The sequence below is a fragment of the Pestalotiopsis fici genome, assembly GCF_000516985.1.
Source record: "Pestalotiopsis fici W106-1 unplaced genomic scaffold PFICI_Scf_1, whole genome shotgun sequence".
NCBI classification, from domain to species: Eukaryota; Fungi; Ascomycota; class Sordariomycetes; order Amphisphaeriales; family Sporocadaceae; genus Pestalotiopsis; species Pestalotiopsis fici.
Window position 1 is genome coordinate 546,976 of NW_006917091.1, and position 21,650 is coordinate 568,625.

Sequence of the window (21,650 nt, forward strand, 5' to 3'; positions counted from 1 at the left end):
TCTTCTCAAAGAAGACAGCACACGGCAGTACCCAGACCGCTTGCCTTGCGGCACTTTTGCTATTACCTATTCCTCCGAGCCGGAAGTTGAACGAGCAAAAAAACCAACAACGTGCAGTAGTGGCAGTACTAACTAGCAGACCGACAAACTAGAAGCCTTCCAACTCGAAATGACTCACCCTCTTTTGGTAACATTGTCCCCTGGAAAAGGTATAGTCTTGCTGCACCTCATGCATGATCTACGGAGCCCTATACTCGTAGCTTAGGGGGTGAGTTCTGCTGCTTTGCTTGACTTTGCATCTTTCCGCCATTATTACCCATGATCCTCAAGCATTACTCTATCGCGGAAAGTAAACAGAGAGTCGAGACTTCTTCTCTTCCTTCCCCCTGCTTAGATTACTGTACTTCTCATGCTAATGTACATGGCAAACGAAATGCCGCAACATCGGCCGTCCCGAGGTATCATTGTCTTCTCCCCTTGTTGAGTGTATCCTCCTTTTCTTTACCCCTCTCTGCTGCCATGTCAACAATCTTTTATTTTCTCCGGGGGACCCAGATCTGGGGGATCTAGATCTAGTGTACGCAAGACACGAGAGAAAAAAGTAGCGCAATCTATCAACCATCCATGGTTCTGGGAGTTGACCGCCTCCCACATTTCCAATGGCTAGGATTGCTCCAAAGTTCATCGAGTTGATATGCAGGGGGTTTCGATGACGTTCTTGTAGAACAAGAGAAAAAAGGGACTTGGTCAATTTTCTTCTTTGGGTTGTTACTCGGTTCGAGGTTTGCTGAGGTTGCAAATCAGTAAAATTGTCGATCGAGGGTCCTGGGACTCATCCGATTACCCGACCCGTCCATTCCATCCTCTGTCGTCAGCTCCTCTGAGCTCTGGGCCTCGACAAAAGGCCACCAGACAGACCTGTTTCATGACCATTATGATCACTGGACAAGACACTGCCACCTCCTGGCAACTCACATCATATACGTATACATAGACAGGCAACTCGGTATCATCATCACATTAAAGTGGTGGGTTACCTCCGACTCGCAGGATAGATCGTAATGATTCCATATCTTGGGCATCAGGTGAGGTGATTGTCACCACATTTGATCCTGCCCGTAATCCACGGCCCCTCAGTGAGCCAGCACATCCAACATGACAAGGTTGGATTTCCCCTCATCGAGCATTGACCATGGTCATATCCACGTACCCCAAAGCTCTGGCAGTTCTAGCTTGACATCTTCTTTGACTCGATCGTCTAATCTGCTTCATAATGTCTACTCCTCTATGGTTCTTTCCTGGACGACCAGTGGCTCATCCAAGATCTGCTGCGCGTCATTCGTTTCGACGCTAGGGTCATCTTGTTCCCCTTGCGCCAATGACTTGCTCCCATTCTCCAAGGTTGGCTCGAAGGAGCCTATGACCCCAGAGTCCACCACATTCTCCATCTGTCGTCGTGCCTCAAGCTCGTCTACCATCGCTTCGGTTTGAGGCCCACCAACCGAGTTCATTCTAAACACGGGACCGGGAGAAACTTCCCTTAGTTTCCGCATCGCACGATGCAGACCCGCCAGCCTCTCGCGTTCAAGCACCACCATGCCTCTGGCGAAATCCTTTATGGCCCGTCGTCCCAACTTTTCGTGCATGTCCTGCCAGCCGGCAAGCTCACTAGCTACCACCTGCTGCGTATACCTGAGCTCACGGCCAAGATCGTCGGCCTCTTTTTGCTTTTCTCGGGCCTTCTCTTCCTTTTCCTCATTGAGGCGTTGACGAGTCTCGTCCAGGAGTCCGAGTGGCCAACGCGTTGAACGGCTGAGTGAGCTATATGACCTTTCAATAGATCTTCGAGATGCTTGAATCTGTGCCACTATTTGAGGCGGGCGCGCTAGCGCTGCCAGCATGGCTGTCATGGTGGATTGTATAGCCAAAAATGTATTGTGCAACGTTTGTGCTGGTGAAGATTGTAATGGCAACAACGTGCGGACGTATGCGTCAAAGGCAGCAACATGTGTTTGTGGTAGGAAAGTCAAGTTCCCTACCTGCCTGTTGAGTAGACTTGCAGCTTCATACAGGTCTAATAGAGAGTCAGTAACGTTTGCCAGATCGTTGGCGGGTGTCCTTGCGCGTTACTTACCAGCCCCGGCCACACAAATGCCATTTGCTCGGCGTGCCACACTTTTGGTGGAAAAGTTGACGCTACGGACCATGTCACGAGCATGGTCTACAAATTGCTCCACTTCACGGACGTCCTCCAGTGGCTCATATTCCTCATGAATATTCTCCGCGCGCGTCTCAGCCTTGAGTTTGCTACGCTGTTCAATCATTTCTGGTTGCAGGTCAGGCACCAAGAAGAATTCCCAAAGCATCTCGTGAGCTTCAAAGGTGGGATGTGCTAGTAGAATCTTCAAGAACCAACCCGTTCGCACCTGAATGTCCTTTAGAACGGCCCTTGATGGCTTTGCGGGAATCTGGAAGGGTGTACGTTGACTGTAAACAGTAGGTATCCACGATGCAGGGTTCTCCATGGATAGCAGGGTGGCCAAACGCTCAAAATCTGACAAGGAGCGGCGACATGTCGTGATAGTGAAGCTATTACTATCACTTGGCGCGCCGGATTTAATGACAAGACGGATCGTCGCGTCCTCGACAAAGAACGACCTGACTACTCCCGTGACTCTACCGTTCTCGCCAGCTGGCATGGAAAAGAGTGCAAGGTCGTCCATCTTATTTCGGACTTCGTCGTCCTTGGCCAACTCTACGGCAGTCAAACCGCGGAGGTCCTTGGCGCCCACGTCAAGTCTCTGATCACCATACAGGGCTCGCACCATGTCATAGCGGCCATACTTGCTAGCTACCATGAGGGCAGTGAATTTCCTGTCGTTGGTTGCATTCACATCGACGTCACAGTACTGTAGGATTTGGGCAGTTACCGAGGCGTCGTGGACAATATGCAATAGTGTGTTTCCTTTGGAATCCACATGATCATCAAGATGTAAAGCTTGACCATCACCCTGAGATCTAGTGGCCGCTTCGAGCCCAGCTTCAACCATGGACCGATAATGCGTGTGGTCATACGAGCGGCAAAGAGAAAACAGAGGTGTTAACCCGTTCTTATCTTTTTGTCGCCAGGGAAGTAATTGGCCTATACGCCCAATCAGGGACGGGGCATGGAAAAGGTAGTGGGCGACGCTGCGACCCATGACATCCTGAAGCGCAAGATACTTGGCGGTCTGCGCTCGGTTGGTCCTAGTCATGACGAGATCCAGAAGAATGTCAATGAGCTCTGTGTGACCTAGTTGTACGGCGGCACTCAATAGAGTAGTTCCCTGATTATTGCTGTCTTCTAGAATGGTTTCTGTGGGAAAGAACTCGTCGAGCGACAAAAGGTACTTGAGCATCTCCGGTCGCATATTCTGTACCGCCATCATGGGGATGGACTCTCCCAATGCATCTTGTGTCTGGCACAGCCGAGCCGCAGACGTGTCACCTTCGATGCCACTGCCCATGGTGGTCGCTACACTAGCCGCCCGAGAGTGGTACGAGTACTCTGAGCCACTGGACATGCTTCTTGTATCCAAGGCAACTCTCTTCACACGCTTTGCAGGCAGGAGAGAAGGCGACTCGCTGGTTTCACTTTGAAAAGGAAACACATGACCGAGGCCAGAGCCCTGTGAATACGCATCGAAGCTCGTATATGTAGTTGATGAACGCCTAGAGGATCCGTTGACCATACTCCAGCTAACAGAAGGAGCGTGACTCGAGACTGGGGATGCTGGGGGCTCATCCTCGACAGCTTCGTTCGAAGAGTCCATCATTCTCTTGAGTTCTGCAGTGTCTCCCTTGGCAGTAACATCCCACAAGGACTTGTTGCGCTTGCTTGCGCGCCTTAGGGTACTAGAATCCCTCATGAGATACGACAAGACGGCTTCAAATGTGCTCAGTGCGTAACCAATTTCTCCACTCTCCACGTCGTCAATGAAGATAAAGTGTCGAATGTACTGGAGCCGCGCCTGGAGATGTTTGACCCCAGCTCTGATGACGACGAAAAGGAGGAGCGAGACAAGGGTATCGGCATTGATGGTCAGTGGTGACTTCTCCAGACCCGGCTTGGTCATTAATTCCGGTCTCGGCTGTTCTGTCAAGGTGGTGACGGCCTTCATGGTTGAGAGGAGGAGCTCCATCATCTCCTGGGGTCCCATAGCACTAGTCATTTTGCCGAATTCATCCACGGCCCGTCCCAGTCTCAATGTAAGCTCACGCTTCTCTCTTTGGCCACCGTCGAATGCGATTCCAAGTTGTGAAATGTCGATGAATTCCATCTGGCGAATCTTGGCTTCCAGTTCGAGATCTTCAGGTCGACGCATAGCGGCAAGTCGCGGCCAAACATATGTATGCACATTCTCAGCCACGTATCTCTCAATGAGCCGCTCTACCAAGGGCCCGGTGAGATCAGTCGTAGCACCAAGCATGGAAAGTTGCTGCTGGTCAACGCTCTGGAACAAATCAATGGCCGTGGTGACAGCCGTCTCTAATGAAGCGCGCATGACATCCTCATCATCTTCGGCAAAGAAGTTCTCCGTTACCCTGTTACGATACATAGCACCGGGATCATTGACGCTCGATCTGGTGCGCTTTGGCGAGTTGTTCGTCCGCACTTGTTTCATAGCAGTTGCGATTGGTCCATCTGGCATGGGGTCGGGAATATGGGTGGCAGAAGGCGGTGGAGGAAGTGGCCTGTCAAAGACAATCGTAAACTCCCTGAAAAGCTTCTCGAGGCCTGGTTGCATTTGTCTGGCGATGATTGGAAAGTTATTCAGCAGGTCATGGAAACTTTTAATCTCCTTCTTCTTGGGCAAACTCGGTTCACCATTCTCGATGGCAGCGGCTTGTTTGTCTTCCGTGAGCTTTCGTTTGGCCATACCAGGAGAGAAAACTGCTGGTTGTATGACAATCTCTTCCCAGATGCCTACGAGTGGTCTTGAAATGTAGTATATGAGCCATTGTTTCGGTTCGAGTGAGTCGGCATACCAGATCGTGTCGCTAAGTATTTGAGCTTGTGCCAAGGTACGGAATCCTGGAGTCATGGTTAGCATCGCCGTGAGTGTGTGCGCAAGGTCGAGGATAGCTGGGCAGAGCTATACCTTTATTACTATACACAAAAGCATCCTTGATCACGACACTACGGCCATTCAAGGTGTTATACTGCCGTGCCTTGCCCCTAAGCTCGCGGAGATTTCCTACCCCTGAGTCCTTCCCTCCCGCTACCGCCGCACTGCTGGGTATCTTGAGCACATGGCTACTCAAAAAGTCCTCCGAAGCTACGAGCTCCGCAGGCGATACGCCGCTGTCGGTTTCGCGGGAGGTGAGGAAAAACTCGGTGGTCGGAACGAGTAAGACGTGGTGGTGGACGGGAGAGCACTGGGCAACAATGGGATTGCCGTGGCGGAAGAAGGCGGCGAGGAAGGGGTTCAAGGGAAGCATTCAAGCAGTCGGGTGCGAGAAGCCTTTGAAACACCTCCCCGCCTTGTACCAGAGTCGACGTGGGAGATCGTGGTGGTTGATCGAAACACCGTGGCGGCAGATGGCCAAATAGTAAGTTGGTCGGTAGTCGATGAAGCCAAGGTAGGTACTTGTCGCGAACTGGGAAGACAAGTCACTTGTGTAAGCAGCAGGGGGCCTTGTCGGCAGAAGTTCAGGGTGCGTCGTCGCCGAGGCTGAATGCTCCCAGTTTTCGTATTTCGGACGCTCGCGCAGGAGTGTCGTGATATGGATGACGTCGAATGTTGTGTTGAAATAGGTTGCGACTTAGCTGTATCTTGGAGATCAGCTCGCTCACGTTGCAGATGCGCAGCTGGCAGTGGATCGTCTCCCTGGTTAGAATGCCGTGGAGTGACGCACCCCAGCCGAGCCAGCTGGAGCTCATCCTAGCTCATGGGTTAACTTAGTGGCCTTGTCCCCGGAAACACACTATCGCATATCATCACTCCCGTTACCTATCACATGTCGCAACAACAATGTAAATAAAAATGCTGTTAGATGTAATGCATTTGTACTTGTTTCTTCCCACCATCGATACAATCTCCTTGTTGCTATTTGAATCAATGAAATAGAGAACCTCTGACTTGAGGTTGAGCTATAGCTAACCGGCCAAATGTCCGTTGATACTGGCTAGGTCGCTAAACCCGATTCGCAGAGACAATCGTTTTCCTCCGCCCTTAGATCTAAACGGCTGGTCGCACGACGGCTCCATGCAACTTCTGCCATCGAAAAACAGCAATGACAATGGAAATCAACTATGCTCAGCTACACTTCTTGATTGCGCCCATCAACAAGAAAGTTGGTCTAATGAACTCTTTTTCCCACCCTGGAAACTTCTTCAGATCATCCTCTGTTGGGCACCATTCAACAAAATCGGTCAACTCAAATCCAGACTGAAATAAGGTGTTGATGTATGTTCCAAGTGTATGATGCTGTTTTTCCACACCGTCAACAAACCAATTGCGATGTCTCAGTCCTTCTCTATGATAAGCATCCAGGGGCCAGATCAATCGACCTTCTGCATCTGAAATGATTCCTCCCCGAGTCGGGCCTGTGAAGATTGGGTGTTCAATAGAAAACACCAACTTCCCCCCAGGCTTTAGTGCTTGCTGAATCTCGGCGAACAACCCCTTGAGATTCACCAGGTAGTGGAATGCCAGGGAGCTGAAAACCAAATCATACTTTCCCGGAGCGAGATTCAGTTGATTCAGGTCTGCCCGCTGATACTCGATGTTGTCCATGTTGGTCAATTCAACTGCTCGATCAAGCATGTTTTGCGATAGGTCGAGTCCCAGAATATGTGCTGCCCCTTGCTGCTTGGCCCATCGCGCGAACCATCCCATACCACATCCCAAGTCGAGTATCTGCGATTCTTGGATATTTGGCAGCATGGCTCTCAGCTGAGGCCATTCCGGTGCACCATCAAGGCCCAAGACCTGTCGATCAAGCTTGATATACCCCTGAAAGAATTCGGCAGTATCGTAGATATTTTGCGAAGCGCTCACCGCGTTCGATGCCCCTGCCTCATTCGACATGTCTGCTTTTTAATCAGCATGAAAGTAATGGAAGAGTCGTTGTCCACGGCGGCCCGGTGCACATTGCTGGTATAACTCGCAACCCCGCACCACGCCCTGGTTTGCGCCGAGACAAACTCACCTGTGCTCGATGATGGAAATGGCCAAGAAAGAAGGCTCTTATCTCCAGCCGACTCTTTATAATGTCTCCCGTAAGATAATGTCAGACTTTCTCTATTCTGAAAGTTTCTGATGCGTGATTGCTTTTTTCTCTCGACGCATGTCTTTGGGGTCTCGTTAATTGAAGACCTGCGCTGAAGCGGCCTATGACTCATTCGGCGTATATCAACTTCCTGCAGCTCGAATACTAGGTCTGACGAAGGCATGAATACCGACTGCCATTTTCAGAAGCATCGCGAATCAAATGTATCCCATGAACAAAGATTGCGATCTTAGCTGGTAAGTTGGCTGGGATGAGTTGAGATTGAGTATGATTGTCGGTATTCGCCCAGACCGTATTTTCCGCCGATTCAGAACGCGCAGCTGAGGGTGGTGTGAAATAAAACAGCATCACAATTTCACAGAAGGCCTAAAATAGCTCAATAGCGTTCCATAAAATATATACAAGAAAAATCAATAATGAGGACGGCAGAGCCAATGGCTCAAATAAACAAAAGTCGCATCATTTTCTGCTTTCTGAAAATCCATTGTCGAAAGTCTGCAATCGTATAGGTTCCTTGACTCCTGTGCCACGCTCCGGGTCTCTGTTGGATGTGATTTTCGCTTCGTATCCATATCGCTGCCACGTAGCGGCTGTAATCTGATCTTCTGTCGAGGGTAGCTTCCGGGAGGAAAACGAGTTGCCGAGCTCCCGGATTAAAGGCCGTAGGACGGGTATGCATTGCACCATGATGGTTCCAGCGACTTCCGACGAGTACCTGTTGGGGACGATATGTTAATAACACGGAAACAAGCGATGCGACGAGAACCACTGCCATGAATCGGTCCATCCAGTATGTGAGCGTATAAACTAACCAAATATTGGACATTGCGTTATGCCCTGAGTGCACTTATTAGATATTGTTATATCGCTTCAAATCAAGGGCCTCACTTACAGTAGTACCAAGGATTATGCTTATTTCCATCGTCCTTCCAGGCTGTTCTGACAGCAGAAACAATTGCGACACTAGCAACATTTTAGTCGAATATTACTCAAGTATGACCAGTCTATACTCACACCATGCCAAGACTCATGGTAAAGCAGAGCGCAAGCTTCTCTACCTTCCTCAGCTTGAGATTCCATGTGATCCACCAGGGAAATAACGCAAAGAGGAAATCCATGACAATGTTGACAACTATGTTATCACGTTACTATTGGTTTCAAAAGAGTGCCGCGCTGGTAAGCCATTGGGTAACCTACTTTGACCACCCTCTTTAAAATCGTCGCGAAAATCCGAGTATATGCAAAAGTTTAGACGGTAATCGGCCTGGTAGTCGCTACCCTTGTCGCAAACCTTTGCCCACTGAATGATGCATTTGGCAATCATGTAGCCGTTCATGACGAAAATGCAAAACCAAACGATGCTCGCTTGCAGTTTGTTACTCATGCGCAATAATGTAACTCCTAGTGCCGTCTTGCTCAGCGCCTGTCCGAGAAGCGTGCCACAAGAGGATATGTTGATGAGAATATGCATATGTTCATCCCAGTCTCCCGTCGGGCTGACATAGCCGGTAGCGAATTCGTAGCTGATGAGCGCATCGTTGGCCAGAAGGATGCCCTATTCACAATCTCTAGTTAGCGAACTGAGCATCAACCTATACATACACACGGATCACTCCCCAAAAACAATTGCTTACCCATGAGATCAAAAGAACATAATCATCGTACCACAAGCCGGAACGATAGACTTTCACCCATATCCTCATCACCAGGAAAAATGTCGCGCCGGCAAAAAGTAGCCATAATCCCAGATTCAACTGCAGGGTCGGGTCAACGACGGCAGTCTCGGTAGTGCCGTCGCTATCATCGCGGATCATGAGTGGCAGCATGATGCCATACTAGCGACTGCACGAGAACAGAAAAGAAAAGAAAAAGAGTGACTTTTGAAAGTTGCAAAAGAGTCTCAACACCACCTCCAACAACTTCTCGTGAAAAGATTTGAACGACGCGGCGCAGCCATGGATAGAAAAAGGGAAAGCCCCCAAATTCCCACGTGTGAAGGCCCCCCCATTACGCTTCTTTCAAGCCATGCGCAGCGTCAGGGTGTCAGAAGGTTCAATCACAGTGGATCTCTGCGTAACCGAGACGTGGTTGAAATCTATACAATACCGAGGGCGGAACACCAAATCGGGTATCCGAGCAGGCTGAGGCCCCCAGAAAGAATACCACTGTAAACGTTCTCGAACGTAGCTGGCAAATCACAACGTTTGTTCCTTGCTGCGCGATTGATGTAAGCTCAATTTCCATTCTGTTTCAAGTATACTGAAGTAAGGTTGTCGGGTTCGTGTCCCGGGGTCCTGGATACCAAGCTTTGCCGTTCTCGGCTGGGAATTTCCGCGCCATCTCCACTCACACGCGGGTCAGAATGCCCAGAACAGCCCTTTTGCGATATCCACGATGAGCCGCAAGGGAGAGTCTCATCGATACACAGTAGAGTGCATCTCTTTGTTTTTCTTCTCCTCCGTCTTTTAGCTTTGCCGCTGAAAGCTGAAAATCTGGTCAACGTATGATGGAAAATAATCTTGGGGGCCATGTCCCCACAAGGATGAATCGATCCAGATGCTTCACGGCAGCTAGGGATGCACGCGCAACTAACACCAAAGCAGCAGCTCCCTTGCTGAGCGGGTATGCAGAGCCACAATGGCTGGCACCCTCATAAAAGAGCCTCGGTGCATTATGGAATAGTGTAAACCTGGTTCTCCCTGTCAACTTAATTCCACCAGTAGCAGTCTTGCAACTTTTGTTACTTGTATATATCTTCAAGAGCAATCTCGTAGCCGGTAGCTTGGCTTATAAACATCCAGGCCTATATCACGAGAAATGCATGTTACACTCAGTATAAGAATCGCTTGGAGCCCCATCAGCCACCGTTATGAATTACCAATGATGGAATGACAGCCGTTGACGTCGGAAACGTATCCGACCTGCAACCTAGCTGCCTACCCGTGCAAATCATTCTCAGGTGTCATGATGTGGAGACATTTCTCATGTTTATGATGAAAACGCTTGGGAGCGTCGCACAATTCTTCCACTGTGGATGTCGTCGTCGTCAAGGTTTGGCATGAAACCACTGTAGTAGGCAAGGAGATGCAATGTTAGTTATGGGACTTTTGATCCTTCAAACAGTGCCAAGTTGGGCGTTTTTTCATCTTTCCGCGCAGCTGCGACATGCAAAAAGAAGTTGTTCTGTTCTTGTTTGAATAAACATGCTTCAGTTGGCCAATGCACAGATCCACCTGTGCTGGACTCACGATCGCCTAGTAGGGAGACGACAAAGGAATCTCCGAGTACAGATCCCCAAGTCCGAAATAACGGAGTACTACTCGACAAAGTTATTGAGTCGCACTTTGTAAATTTGAGAGTCACCATTGACTGTCACAAAATATTGAACTTTTCTTCATACCCATACGCGACAGCCAATAGAATCAATACCGGTTCCTTCACACGGCATAATCCCGTGTTTCTATGTATTCTGCAACATTATTCTTACTGGAACATATTAATAATGAAAGCTGACAATTCGAAGTGATAACTCTGGGTTCGTGCATGTCGTCCTGAAGTATCATACCGGGAGTTCATTCACTTGTTGAAAGATAGTGGATTGTGGACAATGCACGAGTCCATAACTGGTTTTGGGCGAGTGGCCTCTATCTTGCAAGGAAAACACAGAAGGTTTTGATGGCGGCCAAAAGCATGCAGCTCAGGTTACGTGATATCCCCGAATGGGTAAAGGGCATTTGGTTGAACGGCATTGTTTCTACGGATCTGCAATAAAACCCCCGAGTGGGCCGGGACGCGTTCCGCACCTGATTTTGCAACGGCCCGATCGATCCAAATGGAGTACTATATGTACGATTCATAGATGCATCCACAATCTGCGGGTCGCCAAAAGGTTTTCATACATCAACATTCATCAGATGGTGATGATCTATTTGAACGCGGAATGCCACGTTTGACTCATAGACCGAGACAAAAGTAAACAAAAATTCACATACATAATAGGGCTGGTACCCTGCAAATATGAATATGGGACTTGCATCGTATTCAAACTGCAATAGCGTCACAGCTGCTGATGATGATAGAATCCAGCTTTCTTGTCTTAAGAAGAGCTTGGAATCCGAATTCACTCACCGAAGATGAACATAGGCGGTTGAGGACGTCAAGATACCAGGGCCAAGATGAAACATAATTAGTTGGTTCCTATACTCGCATGACCATATTTGCAAGAACCAATGTGCTACTAAAGATAATTCAAGTATATGCCATGTGTAGGTAGGTGTGCGTCGTAGAATACGTCATGCGCTGATATCCAAGACGGCTGGCCCGTCCTTCATGTACAGAATTCTCTTAGTAGACGAGATGTAGAGCATTTATATGCTACTCTGTCTCGATCGCATGTCACCCCTCGACCCGCGCTACTCTGATATTCCCACAGCAGGAAAGAGGGCCAGACGTGTCACATGACTATATTCATATACGATTTTAGGTTCAAAGGTAGCGATGATATACTTACACAGTCACGATCCAGTATCACATCTCCTCTTCATCAAGAGTCAATGCATTCTCGGAAGAGAGCATGCGAGACATAGATGTGGTCAAGTCGGATTGGAATCAGTAGCGTCTCACCTTGGCAGTTTTGATTGGGGCAAAAATCGCCAATTTTGCATGCGCATTAATTGGGATTGTGACTTTCAATGGTTCGCAGTGCGACTTTGATTCAACTTTCCCAGATATAGCTGGAGATCTGCAAACACATCTGCATGATCGGTTTGTTGAATTCTTCATGACTTTCTGTTTATACTTCAAAAGACTTTTGCTTGGAGCCGTCAAATAGTTAATTCTCCAATGAAATACTACAGCATCTTTTACCATGGACCATCTCATTATATCTATATATGTGCCCGAAGAGACGTGGTGATTGACTTTGACTTTAGGATCTACATGTCGACATGTTCTCGCTTATCTCTCTATCCCTTTTGGGAATAGTGCCTGGATTGGCAGTCTCGCTGCTAACGGCCCCCAAACTGCCGAGCGGCGAGCCTAGTAGGTATCGACGGCGTCCAGCTTTGATGCTGTCTGGGGAAGTCGATGGCGAAGTGAAGTAGGTATCAGCCAGCTAGGAAGAATTACCAATTTTTCATCAGGCTCCTAGAGATATATCAGCCTGTGATTGATGATTGGAAGAGGGCAATCGTGGCTCTTCAGGTCACATTCCGTAAAGACGGAATACTGCTGCAACAATGAATGCAAAATCTGCAAGCAAGGAAACGACAGACTGCCTTTGGACGCCAGAACGCCTCTTGGAAGCCTGGGCGGATTGGATATCCGCACTTGATTGAAAGTTTCCACCCACTATTGACCAATGACACCATCTTTCAAGGTTCCATCTTCCAGCTCACTCACTCTCGGTACCCACAAATCGTGGGAACATGCAAGCATTTGGGCAGTTATTGGAAACTAAAAGTCAGCGTAGCGCAAGATGGGGAGTTGCGAATCGCGATTCAGGCACATGGCAGACACTCACACCATCAGGTTTTTAAAAGAAGCAACTAACGTTGGAAGCCAAACACAAAATAATTTCTAGACCTAGTCGACTCGTGCCCGGTTTGTTATTTTAGTGCGCCAAACTGTAGTGTTCCAGTCACCAGTGTGCGTGCCGTCCTCAGGTACCCGGGCCCGGAAACTCCCAAGGTGAAGCTTTCATGTGTCCGCCCCGCGCGCAGTGGCACATAGCGGGTAAATAGCGCGTGTTGTTCTAGCACACAGGCACTCCGCCGGCAGTGGTTGCCGCCCCGTCATTCCAGTCAGTGAGGCCAGTCGGGCAGACAGATCGAGCTGAGTTTTGGGCGGATCGAAAGGAGGAAGCGCAATCAGGAAGGAAGGAGCCGGCAATTTTCGCTTGTGCAGTTTCGGGATGCGACTCTACACACTGTTTATCTCCATATGCCTCTCCAAACCCCATGCTTTGCTTGCTGAGGATTGCGAAGCGGCTCTTGCGCATTGCTCTCTCTGATTCTTGTGAGCTCATCGGCTCGCCTGTTTTGAGTAGTAGTGCATCGTCAGGCGCCTGATCTACCTCGTGCAGAATGCCAGTAGCCTCAAGGCGTGCCTCCAGTGCGAGCTCAGCTGAACTCGGCCGCCAGCGTAATCTCAACAGATACTACCAGCCATGGCTCAACACCAAGAAGTTGGGTGCCGTGCCTCCTGCCAGCAATCTCACGGCATTCAGTGAAGCCGGCGCCAGCCCCCGCGTCTCTCACGACACGACTTTGACCGCTCTCGCCCAGCTGGCTGCTCTGAGATTGAACGTCAAGAGGGCCATGGTCTCTCTGATTGACACAACGACCCAAATCATTCTGGCAGAGGCCACTCAAACTCTCTCCCTGGTGGATGAGTCCCGCCACGCTCCAGGGGACAACATATGGCTCGGAAACGTCTTGCTCCCTCGTCACGACTGCATGGACGAGCACGCGCTCAGCGCCAAGACCGCTTGCGAGGATGCGCATGGTGAACAGGTACAAATGTCTGGAATGGTCGTCAATGACACATTTCTGGACGACCGCTTCAAGGATCGTGTATATGTCACAACCAAAGATGGTGTGAGATTCTACGCTGGTGTTCCCATCATCACAAAAGAGGGTCATTCAATCGGCGTCTATGGTGTATCCGACACTCGACCGCGGCCTAATGGTCTCACCCATGATGAGATGCAGTTCATGCAAGATGTTGCCGAAATTGTCGCTGAGCACCTTTCCAGGGTTTGTAAGTCTTTTCTGCCTTTTCTATTTGCTCTCGACTTGATTTTCAAATTGGACGACACATTCCCGGCTTATCTCAGGAGTTCCCGCCGACCCCCTTGTGCTGGAAAAAAACGTCTCCACCTGTGGACTTTACGTTGAATGGTCTGAGCCACACTAGGTACGCATTTGCTGACATTACCTGATTGCCAAAGTGGATAGCGTTGGCCGTGTTTCTGAGAGGGACTTTATGAAAGGAATATCCTACTTCTTAGAAGATCAATCAGAATTTAAATATCGCCTGAGCAATTCAGAATCCGACACCAAAAAGTTAGACACAGCAAAGGATACTTCAATACAAGCGACAGACCCTCAACCTTCACCTCCACCATCGCGGGGCCGCTCAAATCACCAAGGTGTTTCTTCGGTCGGTAACATCAGGTCTGCTTCGCCTTCCAGAGTCGGGGGCAAAGAAGAGAAATCTACCGCGGCTGGGACAAGAGCGCCTCGGTTCTCTCGAGATATCGGGCCCCAAGACAAAGGTGCACCAACAGGAACAGATGACAATACACACAGAATATTCGCACAGGCTTCTCAAGTGTTCTGCGACCAAGGGAAAGCTACCGGCTGCGTCTTCGTCGATGCTTCATCGAGCATTTTTGCCACCTCGCCCGCGGAAGGAAGCTGCCCTCCCACCAGCATAGACCCAGTTGGAGACCAGGAAGATCTAGACTTTGACACCAGCGAAGACCTTTCCGACGGATCATCACAATCAGCGAATGTTTTGAACGTCACTGTGACGGCCGAAGACGACAATAGCAATTTCTCTCAAGGAATCATCAGCAGGACCCACCTCAGGAAATGCATTCTTCGCTACCCCTTTGGAAAATCCTTTTATGTGAACAAAGGCAGAATTGTGGCGGATCAGTTGGATGCGGCAGGAGGGCTTGCCGGGGAAGATGACGGAGGAGAACCAAATTCGAATTTGCTTACTCAGTCCCGCAAACTGCTTCCTCCAGAAGTTCTTGAGTGCATACCGGATGCGAAGTGGATCATATTTCTGCCGCTTTTCAACTACGCTCGAAGCCAATGGTGTGCAGCCGGCTTCATCTGGGGCAATGACTTCAAGATGGGTGACCCAGACGAGGCTTTGCCATTTTTCAAAGCCTTTGGGTGTTGTATGATGAGTGAGTTTGAAAGCATGGAAGTTCTCAATATGAACATTGCTAAATCCACCTTCATCGCCTCCGTCTCCCATGATCTGCGATCCCCCCTTCACGGTATGCTTGGCAGCTTGGAATTCCTCGAAGACAGCATGACTTCAGCATATCAGATGAGCTTGGTCAGCTCCATGGAAACTTGTGGAAAGACATTACTGGACACAATCGACCACCTCTTGGATTATGCCAAGATCAATAATTTGAACCGAACAAGTACACCTGCAAGGATGCTTGGGAATCGCGACCCCTCAAAGAGCCAAAATCACATCGCCCTCACCAGCCAAGAGATTTCTGGTCCCACGTGTTTCGATTTCTCACTCTTGCTCGAAGAGGTTGTTGAGGCCGTCTTTGTCGGTCAGACGTTTCGCAAGGTTACGCTCCGAAATCGTGATTCCGTGGACGAGGCAAGCGCAGAGATCAAGGCCATGTCACTTGATGACTCGAGCTCCGCCGATGACCTCATTCATGAGGGAAGTGCCAAGTTCTCTGGTCGCGTCTGCTTAGTCCTCAACATCGAAAAGTCGCCAACTTGGTGCGTGCAAGGCCGAGCTGGGGCACTTCGCCGAGTCATCATGAATGTTGTCGGAAATGCAATCAAATATTGCAAAAAAGGCTACATTGAGGTCTCAGCTGCAATGGAGGCCGCTGACGTCGAGAATACCACGATTCGCTTCTCAGTCAAAGATACGGGTATTGGAATGTCGGAGGACTTCATGACAAATCATTTGTTCAAAGCATTCTCTCAGGAGGATTCCTTTACTCCTGGCACCGGGCTTGGGCTCTCTATCACTGCTCAGATCGTCGACAATCTCGGAGGCAGAATCAGAATAGACAGCGAAAAGGGCGTTGGAACCCACGTGCATGTCACTCTCCCAATGAAAACTGCACCACCTACATCGTGCATTCTGGGCCACGATGATCTGGTTTCTGAGCTCGAAAAGCTCTCGACTGGTAAGAAGCTCTGCATCTTGAACCCAAAACCCCCAAAGAAGCCCACTATCCTTGAAAAGTCAGGCTCAAAGCTTGAGAGTTCCATAACTGCTTTTTGCAGAGACTGGTTCCATATGACCTGTGTCCAAGACCATGATGTTGCCAATCATCCAGATGCGCAACTCTACATTTATGTAGAACCTCCTCCGATCGAGGAACTTCTCAATATGCACCACGAACAAGTAGCCAGGGGAGAGTCAGTCGGAAATGCCGCACTACTCATTATATGCACAAATGCTTTTGAAGCTGCAGCTTTGCGGGCTGCCGGCGTCGATCACTTGACCTCCCTTGGCAGAATTGTGGAAGTTACCAGCCAACCAGTTGGCCTGCGAAAGCTGGCCAAGATTGTGCTGCAGTGCCTCATACGGATAGAGAAGGCCGAACTTGCTGCCACTACTGAGAACTCTTCAATGTCTTCACGGCAAAGTGTTGATATTGAAGTGCAGAAGCGCGCCGCCGAAGTCAGGTTGAATACTCTGTCAGTCGTCGACGATCCCCGCGCAGGCCGTGATCGTCCCCATCTCGAAGAGCTAAGATGGAAATCAGACGAGCCGCGTAGAAAGTTGACCTTTGTGGATTCCAGTGCAGCTGGTTCGTTGCGTACTTTGGGCAGGAAAGATGACAGCTTCGAAGATGGCATCGCGCAACCGGCATCTCCCATGGGCCAGGATTTTAGAGACAGGACTCGCCACCTTCCTCGTGTGCTTTTGGTGGATGACAATGCTATCAACCTCAAGCTTTTGGTCACATTTGTCAAGAAGATAAAATTGCCATATGCCGAGGCAACCAATGGCCTGGAGGCATTCACCAAGTACAAAGATGCCGATGCTCCTTTTGATTATGTTCTCATGGATTTGCAAATGCCTGTCATGGACGGCTTCGAGGCCACGAGAAAAATCAGAGAACTGGAGTCGGAACGTGGCATCACCAAGCCTGTGACCATTATTGCAATCACTGGAGTTGGAAACGACCGGGCTCGCGAGGATGCCTTGGAAGCTGGAATGTCTCGTTACTTGACGAAGCCAGTCAAGTTCAAAGAGTTGCAACATCTTTTGATCAGCTAATCATCACATGCTGTTCTTCCGAAAGCATGCATTGTTCTTTCAGCACGAGACCTTGCAGAGTAGTAAGAGTGTTGCAACAACATCGCATTTTCCAACTATTGGCGTTTATTGGGGCATCTTATCAGCGAATTGCATTGGAACAGTCACTGGGACTACGAGCGATGCCAGAATATGTCAGTCCCTCGTAGCCACTATACTAGCTATCTCTGACTTTTTGTTTCTTGATCATTTGGGGAATTATGCTGGGTCATGGATAATAGACAAGTCACAAAGAGTTCGATTTATTTTCACCTCTCACCAGTAAATTATGGTTCCATATAGCCTCTGGATCGCTTTCAAATCGATAGACTTATGCTTTCTTGAATGAGACTTTTCTTGGTCAATTTTCATGCCAACATGGCGTATGAGCTCTAGCTTCACCCAACAAGTCCAGATCATCCGGCTCAACTTGCTCGCATAACTTTGGTACCCTACATTAATCTCTCATCGTGGGCATACGCTTGACCCAAGTCAACTCGTGCTGGAAGACTTGGAAGATCGAATCGCACTCGGGAGGATGGCCCAGCCCCTTGGCCGGGCTTGGACATTTCTCGGCGCTGAAGAAGCTTCATATGAGCTCCACAGCCGTCTGCACGCACCGACAGGACACTAAGAATTCTGTTCCCGAGAGGCTCGTCAGGATGTTACCGCCCGATCTAGTCTCGTTGCATTTGGTGGGCTGTCCGGGCAATGCGCTTCCCTGTTTTGTGGAAATGTTTCTGGCGCTCGCTGAAGCATTCGGCACATGGATCAGTTCAGGGCCCTGAAGCACATTACGTGTAGTGCGAGGAGCGTCTTTACGCAGGAGCTCAATGACAAGTTTGACCGGCTCGCCGTGGCCGAGGCTTTTGCGGGGGTTGGTGTCGAGTTCAATTATCAACATCCACCACTGGATAGTCGCATCTTTGACGCAGAGTGGAAGGAGCTGGCAGGTGGTTTGGATCCAGATGACGAGCGGCCTTGGACTTATTTGTGGGAAATCAAGATCCAGTTCAGGTTGGCAATGGGAACAATACCGACACGGTCAATGACGAGCAACAGGCACTATAACGGTTTTTGCGGGGCGTCAGAGGATTTATCCACTAGATATCTTGGGCCTTCAAGGCTACGACTTGTGGCCTCCGTATCCCGGGATCTCGACCCAAGCGACGTGCAGTGCAGCAAGGAACAAGATTCTAGATTGAATTCGTCGCTTTGCAGAATAAAATCGCAGTGCAAGGCAATCCATTCGGGACCGTTGCTGTTGAGTTTGACAATAGAAAACAACACGATAAAAGATCCCTATCGGTAGCAGAGCTACTGCCCGCTATTCCACCCCCGTGCAACGGCGCCAGGCACTACTACGAGGCCTATATAATTCAAGCTCGGTCGGTGCATGAAATCCTTTGTGTCCTAATTGGTTATAATAAAAATGACCGACTCGGACGAAATCTTACCGAAGAAAGCCGTTCCCGAAAGTTTAGCACTTCTGCACATCATTCATCTCAAAGGTTCTCAGGCTATTGGTGGTCTTTGAAGAAATTGCGCGCCAGATACAGTGCACATTGGTGGAGGGAACTTGGCGCGCATGCATGGAGATGTGCACCGAACAGGCGAGCTGCAGGTCGCTTATCTTTTGCTGCTTTGGGGGCGGTGTCAGCAAAGGGCAGAACGCAAGGCTTTCTATCTTGTATTCTTGGGGGTTGGGCCTCTCGTCTTGCTCACAAATATACCGAGATTCTCAAATCGTATACAGCATACAGTACTTTTCGCCATGAATCGAAGCCGCCAATCTACGCGCCCCAAGTGTCTACCTGAAGACTCGAATGCCACCGGGCCAGACCCTGGAAACCCGAGAAGGCAATCTAGAGAGTCGCGCGCAACAATGGACCAACATGAGAAACCTTCTTGGTCTTTGCCGCGCTCACCGGTTCACCCTCGGGGAACCAGGGATGGGCATTGGCCTCAGTCCTCGTTACATGATCAGCGAGATTACACTATGAATCACATACCATGGAGCGTGGATGCAGAGGGCAAACCAGGCCGGCGAAACTATGCGCGGGCATTTGAATTTCGTTGGAGTGATATTCCTGGGCAGCAACGGTGCGACATGTGTGAGTTTGGTCAGCCTGATGGAATGGTCAACGATGCAATCTTTGAGGAGGAAGTCGACCGATGGATTGCAGAAACGAGGCATCAAGAAGATATCACGATTCGTCTGCTTGTTTGCAAGATGGTGGCCAAGTACCCTCGGTACGGTCTGCCGCTCCCTCGAGGTGCATTTGAAGCGATCGAAAGGGACTTTGGGCTACATCCTGCGACGACCCAAACGCTTCACCACATGGATCGATATTTTGACCTGGATTTCACTTGGTCGAATCGGCAGGAGTCCTCAAGTGATGGTAGTGTTTGGTCCGTCATTCGTTTCGAGCCAATCAAAAGAAACACTGCTTGGACGATGAGCCTAAGGTATGATCAGGGAAGGCAGCGTACAGATGCAATATTCCTTATGACTCAAGACGACGAGGGTATCTTTGAGCATGCTCTAGGTGAGCTGTTGATTTTGCACAAATCCTGGAAGCAGTTTCGCGTTTTGCCAGAGGCTTTCATGCAAATATATCTTGAGGCATGGTCTACTCACATCGGTGATTTGCAATGGACCATAATAAAAACTGAGCGCGAGCTTGGTGCTACACGAACTTGGGAAAAGGACGGGACAAAATTACACGACTGGCCACAAAATGTCGACGTTCGAACAAATGCGGCCAAGTTACATTCTTGTTTGTACACGTTGGCACGCGCACGTAACAAACTGGCAAAGGTCCGGCAGATGCAGCAAGCCCTTGGAGAAATGGACTCTTGGGTAAAGAAAAGTCTGAAAGCTACAGGGAAAATTTTGACGGATGCAAATGAACTGGACCAATACTCTGCCTGGACGGACACTCTGCTCAGGCAAACAGACATGAAGGCTCAGGAAGCACAGGAACGTGCCCAGATTCAAGCCGATCTTCTATTCAGCATTATCAGCCAGCAAGATAGCCACGAGAGCAATTCTAGTAAGCTGCTCCTTGCATTATTTCTTCTAGGCCCAGTCGCGGGCTGTCTCATAAGTATAGTATTCACGACCTGGTGCCACAAGACAGCATGCCCGGAGATTGTCCTTTGCGACTTCGTACCCCTTCAACTTCCAAAAATGGCAATTACTAACACATGTTGCTGTTGTAGTGGCGCAGTCGGCCTTTGTGTTCACCTTCATCACTGCATTATTCCTGCCTTGCACTGTTGTAGCGTCAATCTTCAGCATGAGCATGTTCAACTGGCAACCGGGCACAGAATCAGACTCGGCAGCGTCATACATTTCCGACAAGTTTTGGATCTACTGGGCGTTTTCACTGCCACTGACGATCTTGGTCATGGGAGGGTGGTACTGGTGGTCTTTGAAGGGCATGCAGATCTGGAAGCGATCGTTCAGCAAGGCCGATGAGGATGCTCAAAGCTGGCGTGCAAAGTCGCGGTGGCTTAGGTTCCTGGGACGGCGACCCAAGCCCAAGAGTGCCTGAAGTCGCAAAAGTATGAGATCGCTTTCAATATGCAATTCATTCGCGTCATCGGATCTGATCTTGGTACAGAAGATAGCGTTTTATGTATAAATACGTTTGATTCATGATACTGCCTAGCTCGTCCACAATTGTGTCTCCAGCCCTTTCTCCAAGGAGTAATTATTTTATATTTCGCAGATCAAATGCAACCCTCAGACATTGTTGCGACGATGAATGCGAAAAGCTAGGTGCAAATCTCTAGCTAATTGTTTACATATTGCATCTTTGCAAGTACCCGATGGATCCTCACAAGCTGTGCATGAGATCAAGTCCTCCCAAGGATCTGTCATAATCCAATGCTCAGTTGGGGGTTTACCACGGCAGAAGCTATGCCGGCGCAAATCTCCACTGGGAGCAATCGCCAAGAGCCAGTAACGACTCTCTGCCACGGTTGTCGTATTTTCAGCGCTGGCTGGTAACGGGACCCCTCGTTGCGGCATGGCTTTAGCGCGCTGTCCGCTAATTGTCCTGCCGCTAGACTTCAGATTACACCTGCCAGAAACGGGGATTTTCAAGAGATGAAGGATCGTTTAACTAGCCTTCCTAACCCTGACTTTATCACTCTTGATTCATCTTCAACTGGTATTCTTGACGCGACAATTTGAGCTGATCACGATGCATAGCAGGACGCGTTTGCCCGCCACTGTATTGTCCAATGGCCAGTAGGAATTTGGACGCGATCAGGATGGCGACTTCGTGAGAGACCATGCTCATCAACTTCTGGGGGCCAAAAAAAAAAAAAAAAAAAAA

The 21,650-nt window shown here is 49.4% G+C and overlaps 5 protein-coding genes across 5 annotated transcripts; 2 read left to right on the forward strand and 3 right to left on the reverse strand.

The window, feature by feature from the left end:
* Positions 1–1,277: 1,277 nt before the first annotated feature.
* PFICI_00172 (uncharacterized protein) lies at positions 1,278–5,481 on the reverse strand (the record flags this gene model as incomplete). Its single annotated transcript, XM_007828753.1, has 3 exons — positions 1,278–2,074; positions 2,135–5,074; positions 5,142–5,481. The coding sequence occupies 3 exons, from the start codon at positions 5,479–5,481 to the stop codon at positions 1,278–1,280; spliced, it is 4,077 nt and encodes a 1,358-aa protein (XP_007826944.1).
* An 818-nt stretch (positions 5,482–6,299) lies between these two features.
* PFICI_00173 (uncharacterized protein) lies at positions 6,300–7,073 on the reverse strand (the record flags this gene model as incomplete). The annotated part of the gene is made up of 1 exon (XM_007828754.1): positions 6,300–7,073. The coding sequence occupies one exon, from the start codon at positions 7,071–7,073 to the stop codon at positions 6,300–6,302; it is 774 nt and encodes a 257-aa protein (XP_007826945.1).
* Positions 7,074–7,734: 661 nt separating this feature from the next.
* On the reverse strand, positions 7,735–9,101 carry PFICI_00174 (uncharacterized protein; the record flags this gene model as incomplete). Its single annotated transcript, XM_007828755.1, has 6 exons — positions 7,735–7,990; positions 8,088–8,112; positions 8,168–8,238; positions 8,290–8,407; positions 8,473–8,830; positions 8,910–9,101. The coding sequence occupies 6 exons, from the start codon at positions 9,099–9,101 to the stop codon at positions 7,735–7,737; spliced, it is 1,020 nt and encodes a 339-aa protein (XP_007826946.1).
* Positions 9,102–13,358: 4,257 nt separating this feature from the next.
* On the forward strand, positions 13,359–17,283 carry PFICI_00175 (uncharacterized protein; the record flags this gene model as incomplete). The annotated part of the gene is made up of 2 exons (XM_007828756.1): positions 13,359–14,034; positions 14,225–17,283. 2 exons carry the CDS (start codon positions 13,359–13,361, stop codon positions 17,281–17,283), a joined length of 3,735 nt encoding a protein of 1,244 aa, XP_007826947.1.
* A 1,903-nt stretch (positions 17,284–19,186) lies between these two features.
* Positions 19,187–20,861, forward strand: PFICI_00176 (uncharacterized protein; the record flags this gene model as incomplete). The annotated part of the gene is made up of 2 exons (XM_007828757.1): positions 19,187–20,357; positions 20,527–20,861. The coding sequence occupies 2 exons, from the start codon at positions 19,187–19,189 to the stop codon at positions 20,859–20,861; spliced, it is 1,506 nt and encodes a 501-aa protein (XP_007826948.1).
* Between the last annotated feature and the right edge of the window lie 789 nt (positions 20,862–21,650).